At 35.5% G+C, this 12,735-nt stretch overlaps 1 protein-coding gene across 1 annotated transcript in view; it reads left to right on the forward strand.

Moving 5' to 3' along the window:
- Positions 1-12,735, forward strand: part of LOC150105771 (sister chromatid cohesion protein PDS5 homolog B-like) — a 699,562-nt gene that overhangs the window by 357,420 nt on the left and 329,407 nt on the right. The window contains exon 15 of the mRNA XM_090394553.1: positions 4,304-4,401. Coding sequence (XP_090250679.1) covers positions 4,304-4,401 — 98 coding nt within the window. The remainder of the gene's footprint in view (positions 1-4,303; positions 4,402-12,735) is intronic.

Genomic DNA, 12,735 nt, shown 5'->3' on the forward strand with positions numbered 1-12,735 from the left:
GTGGTTATATACCAGAAAATTATGATTTTGGAGTTTTATTATTCCTCCTTTTTTTATTTATTTATTTTATTTTTTATAAATTGAGACAATAAAAATTATACTCCATCTACTTTCAGATCAGTGGTTCCTTTGAACCCCATTTCAGCATGTCAGCTTGGTCTAAGTCTAATGTCTACTAAAACTGCTTTTTTTTTTGTTAGAAGTACTATATATATTATGTGATTCCAGTGCATGAAGAGTTATATACCTATAGCATGTTAGTACTGTGGTGATGCTAAGGTTTTTTTTTTTTTAATTATTATTTTAATACTCTTTTATATTTTATTTTTTACATAATCTGGAAATCAAGGATAATAATTAACTAAGCAATTAATGAGTTATGGTATGAAAGCAAGGGTGAAGAGAGAGAGAGTGTGTGTGTGTTGTAAATGTTTCCTGTGTGAGTGTAAAAAATGCGAGTCATGTGGAAAGCAGGAAGATGAAGTGACAAATATTAATAATGTGAAGAAAGATAGAAAAAGTGTTTTAGAGAATGTGGAAGTAGTAAATGCAAAATGTGAATGAGAGCATAAAATAAGTGGTTGAAAGATATGTGGATAATAAGATGACAGTAAGGAATGAAAGAGTACGTTTATGCATCATCCTTTATAAGACAATATGGGAGCTAGAGTAGCTGAAAAAATGAAAATCATGTGGTACAGCAGGTGAGAGAATGAAAGAAAAAGTGAATGAGCAAAGTAAGAAAGTGTGAGAAATTGGAAATAAGGAGAAGGTATTTATGGAGATTCAATGATTAGAAGTATACTTAATGAGAAAGTGACAAAAACATGTTTCTCAGGTGCAAATATTAAGGATCTTAATAAAGCTGTTAGTTTGATGAAGAGAGAAGTGGAAGAGTTGATTGTTTTGGCAGGAACAAATGATTTGAAAGGGGATAAATATGCAATGATAGAGGATATGAAAGTGTTATTGAAAGAAAGGAAAATTCCTTACTTGGAGAGTAAGGAAGTAAACATTCTGAGTCTGCTGCCTCAGTATGGAGTGAATTTGGTGGAAGAAAGGAATTATATATGCCTGATGGGTTGCATTTGAATGGTTTAAATTAAATGTTTGGAGAAAGTGTTGTTTAATGAGAGTTTGGAAGTGGAAAACCAGGGAAACTAGAAATATTAGGGAGATTGCAATCAAGCATGAGTCTGGCCATGTCTGGGGTAAATGAGTTTCAGTACAGAAATGATTATGCATTGTTTAATGTGATTTCACATGTTTCAGATTCAAATAGGTTAGTAATGACATTACACAAGGGTAATGGTGGATCCAACAGGATGTTGAAATGTATGTACATGGATGCCAGAAATAAGGGAGTGGAGTTTTTGTCATTCATCAGCTTGACTTGGCCAAAAATTATAGGGATCAGTGAGACTTGTTTGACAGAAAATGATATAGTTACAGGGATAATGTAAATAGTATTGTATTTTCAGGAGCTGGGGTATTGCTAATAATAGCTGAAGAACTACAACCAACAAAATTAGAATTTAAAGTGGATTTTAGGTCTTGGAGAGATGGTTCATTTGAGACTGTCTGGTGTGAGATAGAAGCCAATAGCACAAAATATATTGGTGATTACTGATGTAGACCAGGAGGACCACTGGAAGATGTAAATGGTGTGCATTGGCAGATTAGCAGGATGAAGAATTATTATTGGGGGGGGGGGCTTCAACTATGGGGATATAGATTAAAGGGAAGAAAGGGAACATAGTAAGATGGAAGTGGAATTTATGCACTTCCTTCCTTCCTAAGGGATAATTACCTGAAACAACATGTTATAGATAATTACAAGTATCTTAACATACTCGGCCTCCACTTGGGCAGAGAGAGACCGTGCATTCTGGTACTAAAGAGTTGCTAAATATGTGGAATTCTCTGTCAAGAAATTATTTATTTTGAACTATTAAGCTGGTAATAACAGACTTTTGAGACATCTTGTTGTTGCATTTCCATGGCTTCAGATGCTACAAGGTAAGAATGTTGGTAGTGCATAGGAACTGGCCAGAGATTGTTTTTGAGAAGCAGTATAAGATTGCATGCCCAAGGCCAGGAGCATAAATCAAGTGGGGGGGGGGTTGAGTGTATGGGTGGAGATATAAAGCAAGAGCTGCAAAAAACGTAAACATTGTGGAGGGACTATAAAGAAAAAGGTGATTAGTATATACATAAGCAGTATAAAGTGCAATGAAGAAGCATGACTTGTAGAGTAAGAAAGACCAAATTAAAATATGAGAGAAAATTGGCTAAGCAAGCCAAAGTAAATCCAAAAGTTTTTTTTATTCATTATATAACAAGAGGAAAAATGACTATGCTAGGATGACTTTAAAAAGGCTGATGGTAGGAAGGTGACAGAGACAAAAGAAATAGTTGAGTTGCTAAGTGATCCTTTTGCAAAGGTGTATCATCCAGGTGAAGATTTTGCAGTTGCTGATGTGACAGAGATGCATGTCAAAATTAAGGTAGATGAACAGGAGGTGTTCAGCAGATTGAAAAATATCAATGTGAATACAGCAGTAGGACTGAATGACATGATATCCCCTATACAACATGAATATTCAAGAGAAATGGCATTGCCTATGATGTTCAGTCTAAGTCTCAGCTCTGGCAAGATTTCCAGATTGTTGAAAGAGAGTAAGATAGTTACTTTGTATAAAGGTGGCTCCAAAACAGAAGTAGCAAACTACAGAAGAATTAATGTATCAGGATTGGTTGTTAAAGTATTAGAAAAGTTGGTTAAAATTAAAATCCAGTAGTGGGTGTAGCATGGCTTTATAAAGGATGGATCTTGTCTTAGTAATTTAGTGAAATTGGATAAAGGAAATGGCTACACCATGATACTGCTTGGCTTTGCAAAGGCATTTGACAGAATACCACATGGTAAATTATTACAAAAATTGGAGCAAATGGATATGGGATCAGAAGCTAGTAGCATGGGTTGGGGGTTGACATATGACACCAGAGAGTAGGATATGCTGGAGTGGAATCTAGAATGAGAATGACTAATGGGGATACTTCAGGGTTCTTTACTGAGACCACTACTCTTTAATTTGTATATCAAAACTTGGACAGACACTAGTTGATAAAGGTGATGTAGATGTCCTGCAGGATGGTGTTTAAATAAAATGGTATTGTGGGCAAAGGATAATGATTGTCAATTAATGTTGCAAAATGTAGGGTTATGCACTTCAGGTTGAAAAAGGTTACATACTGTGTATTGCTGGATTTTAGGAAATTAATGAGCTTAGGAATGTGGGTGGAGAGAGAGTTGAATTTGAGATGGCATATTGCAAAAGTTGATAAAATAGTTCAAAGGATTATGTTGAAAAACACACTAACAAGTAAAGATATAGAAGTTATTATCCCTGATTTTATAAGATAATGATTTGGCTGCATTTCAACCGATGCAGAGATTTGGTCAGTTGGGTATCTTGGGGATCACGAGGTCTAGAGAGAATTCAGAGATGAGTGACCATGCTAATGACAGTCTGTTGAATTCTTCCTATGAGGATAGGTTAAGGGGATGTGGGTTACAAAGTTTAGTAAGGCAAAGAAGTGGGTACATGATAGAAATTTATAAGATAATAAACAGGTTTTATAAATTTGATGTAAAGGAAATTTTTCAGTAGATGACAAATAGAGAAGTAGGCTCATCTATGAAGGTTATGTATGAGTGTGGTTAGTAAGGGTGTGCGAACTAGATTTTTTGCAGGGAGAGTGGTGAATGAGTGGAATGGATTGCCAAAATTAGTCCTTAGTGTCCTGACATTAAATTAGTTTAAGGAGAGGTCTGATAGGTTTTGTATGCATAATCGTCAGTGTCGGTCTCGCACGATGAGTCTTGGAATCCATGGAGTTACTGAATAATAATATGTAAGATTCCACATAACACAGAATTTCACAAAGAAGAAAAAAAGGAATATTCAAGAGGATAGCTTAGCATTTTTCTGAGGCAATTGGAAGTATTCCAATCTGTTAAATATCTTTTCCAGTTTCTAAGCCTGATAAAACTAATGGAATACCTTTCTTTGTATTATCTGCTATTGCAAAATGAATGGAAAATACATTTTGGAAATTTGTATTGCTAGTATTAAATATTAGTGATGAGCTACTAAGTGTTTCTGTCAGATGAACAAATTTCACTGAGGTGGGGGCTAACTGGCTTTGAGTGAATATCAATAAATGCAGAATGCTCGCCATTTTAATTATTATAGTTATGTTTGTTTAAATGATATTGTTTTATAATTTCTTTTAATAGAATTCGAAATCAAGTTATCAATCTTCTGAGTGGCCTTCATCTCTCTAAAAATGAAGAAAGAAGCAAAGTTTTGACAAGCAAAATATTACTTGTTTCAAGTAAGTGCATAGAAAAATAAATTTAGTCAATTTTAGAAGTTGGCTGTAAAGCAAGTTGGAGTGTGCATGGGTGCCAAGGAGCAAAAGAATTACAGAAATAATAAGTAGACATAATTGGTGTACCTAAAAGAGGATTAAAACAAGTGGGATCCTTCTAAATAATAAGTGTATGATGATTTATTTAGGTACTAGAAGTTAGCAGTTGCTGCCAACTTCTAATCACATATATATATATATATATATATATATATATATATATTTTTTTTTTTTTTTTTTTTTTTTTTTTTTTAATATGAGACAATTTGTAGTGATGTTATCAAACTTAAAAATAGAAACTGGAAGATAAAATATTTTGTTAATATGGCACTTTGAAGGCACTAGTAGCACACTAGAAAAATTCTTTGAGTTATTACAGAGAGAGAAAGAGATGACAATTAACATGGAGATAAAAATAAAACCTGGTTTTTGTTGGAGGGACCTAAACAGCAGAGTAGAAAATGAATCAGAATTGTCCAGAAATATGAAAGTTGGAGGTCAAGGAAGATCTAATAACAGTTGTAAGTACTTATTGTACTTCTCTTTAGAACAGGGACTAATCATTACTAAAATATCTCTGGAAACATGTAAACATTAGACATTTAATAATACTTTATTAGTGCAAATATTTGAATCTGAAACTAACATATCTTTATCAGTAAACAAGCTATTCAAAAAAATAGGGCAACAGAAATGACCCCCCCCCCTTTTCAATAGATACAAGCCACATTCTAGACCAACATCACACAATATTATTATCAAGAGAGACCTTCAGGAAGTCAGGGACTCATTGAGGAAGGCCACATACTACACACACTAGCTATCATACTTTTTCTTGAATTCATTCACACTGCTTGCACACACAACATCCAATGGCAATCCATCCAATCACACACTATTCTATGAGAGAAAAATCTAACTTTCACCCCCTTCTTAGTGGCATTCATTCTCAGCTTCCAAGGATGCCCTCTTGTCCTTTCCCCATCCTCCATAAAATGAAAAATTCCATCAACTGAAATCCTATATGACACTTTGAGAAGTTTGTAAGTTTCAGTCATATCACCCCCCCCCCCCCGTTTCTCCTGTTTGCTAGTGTCTGCAGTCTATAAATTTTCAATCTGTCTTCAAAAAATAATATTTCACAATCCTGATATCATGTTTAATACTCTCCTTTGCACTCTCTCTCCACTATATCAGAATCACAACAGAAACCAGGAGACCAGACCTGTGCACAATAGCCCAAGTGAGGTCTTAATCAAGGCTTTGTAAAGATGCAAAATGACATCCTTATCTTTACATGTGAAAGTTCGTTTCAGCATTACAATTATCTTTTGAGTTGTATTTGCAATCTTTGCCCCTGAACTTCAACTCGTTATTTACTAATGCTCCAAGATCTCTAGCCTGATGAGTTTCTTCTAGCATCTTCTTCTTTTTTCACTACGCGTTATTCCCGCTTCCTATGAAGGGTCCGCATGTTACTTAGATGCGACTTCTTGTTAGTACCACTCCCAACGGGCCTGTCGCTGGGAGGGGGGGGGATATATTTTTGACTGTAGTAGCGTATGTTCACGGGGCCAGTTTGCCTGCTTGCGGGATGAAAAAAAAAAACCCTACTGTCTGTGCTCAAGACCGGCTAACTTGTCTATGGCTGAGGAAGGTTCTCAAGTTCCTCACATCTTCGACGGGAAATTGAACCTGGGACACTCCTTTCCCAGGCATATGGTTGCGAAGCGCAAAGCCACTAGACTAACATTGTGGATGATGAGTTTCTTCTAGCATAATCCCACCAATATAATATAACATTGGATATCTAATCATGCCAAAGTGCATAACTTTGCACTTACTAACATTCATTTACCATGCCCACAATTCCAGCCTAATCAAATCATTTCGCAAGTGCTGCATATCAGCAGCATTCCTGATTGCTCTATCTTTTCATCATCAGCAAATAGCTGTATGTCACCTGTCAAATCCTTTCCAATATCATTACTGCACAGATTGAGTGACAGTGGACCATGGACTGATCCTTGTAGTACTCCACTAGTTACCTTAAATCTTACGGACTCACATACCCCATATACCACTCTTTGATATCTGTCAGCTAGCCATCCTCTTATCCATGCCAATAGTTTATAATCCAAACCCATATTCTCTAGTTTATGCAATAGTCTTCCATGCTGTATTCTGCCAAAAGTCTTAGCAAAATCCAAAAGTATCATGGAGTATCCATTCCCCTTGCCTGGTTCAATGGGATTGTTATTATAGAATGTGAGCAAGCTGCTAAAACATGACCTTCCCTTAGTAAACCAATGCTGTTCGTTGCAAAGTAGAGATTCACTGTCAAATCATTTCTGAATGTGAGTCCTAAACAATTTTTCCAAAATCTTCACCACCAATCCTAAGATACTGATTGGTCAATAGTTGGATGCATCGGTCTTTGCACCACCCTTGTGCAATGGGATTACCATACATTCTTTCCATTCCTGCAGAATCTTCCTGGTTCTGAGAAGATTCACCTGTGCTGATATCCGATCAGTCCCTATTTCTGAATATTGCTGTTTATGCAACAGCTCTAATACTTCCTCTTCATATACCTGAGTTTCTTCAGAAGATGTAGCAGGGAACTCAATGTTGCATACACTAGATTAATGATAGCTTTTAGCAAAATGGGCACTCATTTGTTGAACAAACACTTCTGCATGTGTCACCCTCATACCATCTGCATTCAGAAGTGTTGTTCTTTCATATTCATTCTTTCTTTTACTTGCAGCATATCAATATGTGGGTTGTATTGCTTGCAGAGCCAGTTTCTTTTCATACTCAGACTTTGCTTTCCATACAACAATTGTGACTATTCTAACCTGTTGTTTATAATTTTCATGTCCTCTCTCATATTGAACTTATCAGTAGTTTAGTCATCAGTATCTACTACAATTAAATCTCATTTACTTTCTTTTCCGTTTTTGTATTGCATGTGCTATATTTTTAATTTTAGCTGCTGGAAAAAAACTTGACATTATAACCTGCTCATCAGCAACATGTTTTATGATAGAGTCACCATACCAAATGACATACTTCTTTTTACAAACAACGTTACTTATCTGATTCCACACTTTGTTGTTTCATGGCAAACACCTCTAAACTTTTTGTAATTTCCACGTGGTTCCTCTGATAATCTGCTTTAATTTTGCTATTTTGGAGGTTAATTCATTTTTAATATCTTCATTAACCTCCTTATTAGAGTAAGCCTTCTTGTTCTCGACTTCGCTGCATTTCTTGTGCGTTTTTGGCACCATTTTGAACTATATTTATTATAGCACTATCTTAACAAAAATGTGTTATAAAACACTAAAAGCATGAAAATCTACACTAATATACTATAAAACACAAATTTTCTATGGGAAAAAAACACAAATTTTTCTCATTAATGAAAAATTACTACTTTTCATTAATGAGTACTGAACTCTCCCAAACTTTAGCTAAGGACTCACAGTGATTCTGATGTAAGTTTTGTGCAATAGTGCTTCAGTATTCTCTTTGAACAGTCTCTTTAACTTAAAATGATGCTTATGTAACACATAAATCCTGGAACATAGGATTTTGTGATTAGTATCCACTCCATGTTGTACCAGACCAGATTTGTCAGACTTCTTATGGATGATGTAAGATTGGTAGTTCTGATCTTTTTGCAGGCAATCTTACTGAACCTAGTAAATACTAGTGAGAGATGTTTATCCTACTGGAGAACAATCAGGAGGGAGTTTATTAATATAGAAAACTGTGTGAACTAAATTATATCTTAAGGATCTTTGAAATTGATTTAAAGATTCCTGCAATGCATGAAATTGGAACTTGCCGTACAAGGTCAGGGTTCTTGGGGGGGGGATAGACTTGTATGTTTGACAGACGCTAAATCAATCTTCCTTTGAAGTGAAGCCATTATGAAACATGATGCTTTTGGATGGTGTTAAATTTGAGATCATCAGAGTTAGAGCAAACAGCATGTGCTTTATTAAATCAAATTTTCAGAATGCCTATTTTTTCGAGGAGGGGGATGATTTGAATCTTTCTAGATAACAAGCTTAAGTATTGGACATTATTCATAACTTATTTTAATGATATTACATCACAAAACAAAACTAAATTATAAAAGGTTGTTTATTAACTGGCTTATATTTCACTGGATTTCAAACCAGTTACTCATGACGATGAGTAAGAAAAACAGGACAAATGAAAACAGACGAAAGACCTAAAGTCCTAATGTGGTACCTTCTAATACTGTATAAAAAAATACTACAGTTGTGTAGGAGTTGATTTTAGGATGACAGTCTTCCAAATTTTTGGCAAATTAATGCAGCCATACTTGTTTAGGTTAGGAGAATATGCTTCATAGCCATTGCTGACTCTATAAATAGTCTTTCTGAATTGTAACAATTCTATATTGCACAATGGTTTTCTTCCATCTAATCCTGTGTGAAGAAGTGCCCAAACCATGGTCTGCCTCTCCCGATTTGCCATAATAATGGTAGTGAATGTATTTCTTATGTTCTCCTTGGTGGATGTTAACAGAATTTCTGTCTGTCCATAGTTGGCTAAGTCACAGGGAACTTTATACACTCCAGGATATGCTAGAGGGTGGAGTTTTTCCTTAGGAAAATGGATCAAAGTTTCTAATTTGACATGTGGTGTGAAGGTTATATTTTATTAATACTTTGGCTGTCTTTTAAGATGTACCTCAGATATATTGAATAGGAATAATGGTGTTTTTTTTTTCTTGTATGTCTTCTTGTAGAGAGAAGCAAGGGACCATGTAGTATTTTATTTATTTTGTGGGAGCTGTAGCCATTGGCCAAGAAAGTATGCCGAAGATAGTTGAGTGCTCTGGAAAGAGCTGTGTCATTGGAACAAATAGCCCTAGCTCTGTGTGTAAGTGTTGTTAGATCTCCATACTGTTGGCCTGGACAATGATGTGATTTTTTGTGTAAATTATTTTAACTAGGAGGATATCCCTGGGGCAGAGCTGACTACTACCAGGTGCGTCCCCACGTGGCAGATCGGAGAACAGCCTTCAGATATGGAGGCTAGCTGCGACATAAGCAGAGCAATCTGGCAAATAAGCAGCCGTGGACCAACAGCGGCTGAGCTATCATGGCATGAGGGGGGTCACAACTGGCAACTCTGTCTCAGTTAAAATCTCACAAAGCCCAATAACAACTCGGTGACATGGCGAGTAGTGCCGCCATTAAATAAGCACCTGCTGGGGCTACTGCCCCTGACAGTGGGAAGCAGCATTGCCAGTACTGACACAAGGTTGAAGCCAAATGATGACAGAAAAGCTTGTGATCAGAGATTTGCAGATGGCAATATGATTATGTTATGTACATCTGTAATACTGCAGAGCAGGAAGCAAATGGAGAAGCTACTGCTCTACCTTATCTCCAGAATATTTATTTCCTTCAACAGCCTGTTGAAGGAAATAAATGCAGTTACTAGACCATATATTTTAAGAATTCTCGAGATTGGTTCAGAGATGCCAGAAATGTATGAGATCAGGATGCTCCATACTGTTTCATGGTTGTAAGAAATTTGAAGTAGGCTTATAAGAATCAAAAGCATGTTGTATAGCTCATTCTGAGAAGCCATTCTGCTGCATCATGTGCTTGATGTCTAGAAGTTCTTGCCTTATCTGTTGTGGTTTCAAGCATATTACATGAGCAAGATATAAAAGACTTTTTATGATTTTTCTTTTTTTTTGAGAAGGATGAAGGATTTTTTGCTATATGTAGCATCTAATGAAGATACATTTGCAATACGTGGATGTGGTTAGTTCACCTGAAGGAGAGCAGAGGAGTAAAATGTCCAGGAAAGCTAGTTTGCTTTCTTTTTCCATTTCTATGGTGATAGTGTATCCTAAAATATGTTCATATTGTATACTTGAAACCACAACAGCTAAGGCAAGAACTTCTGGATATCAAGTGCATGATGCAACAGAATGGCTTCTCAGAATGAATTATACAATGAGTCTGATTTCTATAAGCCTAATTCAAACAATTGCAAAGCAATATGGAGCATTCTGATCACACATGTTTTTGGCGTCTCTAAACCAATCTCAAGAATCCTTAAAAAAATATAATGTAATAGCTACTTTTATTTCCTTCAACAAACTCTCTTCTTGGTTTCCATCTTCTAAAGATAAATAATTTCCTCTTTTGATACTTGGCATATAACAAGTTTCTTGCAAATGTCATCTGTCATACCCTAGACAAACTGGATTTATTTATTTGTATAGGGTTCTCCCCTGTTCTTTGACTGTCCCTTAGGACTGGTTGAGCCCTCCTAGTGAGCGATTATTAGGAATGCATTTTATGACTATAGATCCATGTGTGTTCATGGGCAGGTTTTTCTGCTCTGAGGGACGAAAAAAACAGTTTCGAGGTGAAAAAACCCTCTACCTTCGTATGAGACCAGCTAACTCACTTTTAATCAAAAGAGATCAGATATAGATTCCTTACATCATGGACAGAAATCGAACCCAGGTCTTTCTGACCAAAGGGCTTCATCTATACCAACTAAGCTATGGAGGCTCGACAAACTGGCTGATCTATGAGGATAAAAAGCAAGAACACCCATCTTGCACTGTTAATAAGAAATCTGAGAAATTTGCTTAGCAAAACATGGTATTGATACAAATCGTAACAGTCATTGTTATGAAACACGCTCACTTCATTGGTGCCTGAATAAGTCCAAATGTTTGTTTAAAGAGAACACTTTATCGAAGATATTGGAGTCTTATTTTGATCAGACAAGAATAATTTATTTTTATTACTACTTTATTTATTTAGTTATTTTTCATTTTATTTTATTATTATTTTTTAAATAATCTAAATAACAACCACCATGGTGAGCAAACTCTTACAATTGGCCCCAAGTTCCTGACGTCCCTTAAATGGGACAGGGGGTGTGAAGAATCTCCGGATTCAAAATGGTGTCCACTTTTATAATAGCAACTTGGAATGTCAGAACTCTATATGAAGCTGGCAAATTAAGAAAGGTCACAAGAGAAATGAAGAGGCTGGGCGTCCGGATTTTGGGAATTTGCGAGACAAGATGGCCAGGATCTGGAAAGTGTCAACAAGATAATATGACAATGTATTATTCTGGGAATGATGAGAACAAACATCAACATGGTGTAGCTGTAATAGTAGATGAAGAAATCAATAAATCAGTAATAAATTGGATCCCATTTTCTGAAAGGATAATGCTGTTACAAGTTAAGGGAAACCCTGTTAATATAAATATCATCCAAGCTTATGCACCTACAGCTGACAAAAGCGAAGAAGATGTTGAAGAGTTTTATGAACACTTAAAAGAGATTAATAACCTAACAAAGAAACATGATATAAACATAGTGATGGGTGAGTTCAATGTAAAAGTTGGCAGGGGGGGGGGGTGATGGAGAAATTGTTGGAGAACATAGCTTAGGCACCAGAAAGGACAGAGGAGATCGCTTTGTCCAGTTCTTTCAGGAAGAAGATTTAACAATAGCAGATATTTTAAACTGTTTAAACTTCCACCCAGAAGACTGTACACTTGGAAATCACCTCAAGATAACCGACATAACATTGTCAGAAATCAAATTGATTACAAACTGATAAATAAAAGATTCCACAGTAGTATAAAGAGTGCAAAGACTTATCCTGGAGCAGATATCTCATCAGACCACAATCCCATAGTTGCAGAAATAAGTCTTAGATTAAAATCAGCTAAAAAATCACACAAGAAGAAAAAGAAAATTGATGTAGAAAAACTAAAAGATAAATAAAAAACTAAAACGAAGATAAATAAAAGTTCCACGACAAAGCTTAACCTGCGATTACAACAGATTAACATGAAAAAAAATAAAAGAGTGGAATCTTTTTGGAATAGCTTAAAGAATGCCATCGTAACAACAAGTATTGAAGTAGGTTATGTGAATAATGTAAAACAACAGGAATGGATAACAAATGAGATTCTTTCTCTTATTGATACAAAAAGAATGTACAAAAACAAAGACCTGACCAGATATACAGAAAAATATAACATCAATAACATCATCAAGAAAAAAATAAAAGGAGCCAAGGAAAATTGGATGAAAAATTTATGTACTGAGATTGAACTGCTTCAGAAGAAACATGATAATTTCAATCTGTATAAGAAAATCAACAAAATTTCCGGAAAACTAGAAAAAAACAAACCATGTCTCTAAGAGACGAAAGTGGAAAAATAGTTCTAGAAGAAGAAGATAATAAAGCACAGATT

The sequence above is a fragment of the Typopeltis vanoorti genome, chromosome 6 (assembly GCF_054136105.1).
Source record: "Typopeltis vanoorti isolate ZY-2024b chromosome 6, IOZ_Tvanoo_1.0, whole genome shotgun sequence".
Classification (NCBI taxonomy): domain Eukaryota; kingdom Metazoa; phylum Arthropoda; class Arachnida; order Uropygi; family Thelyphonidae; genus Typopeltis; species Typopeltis vanoorti.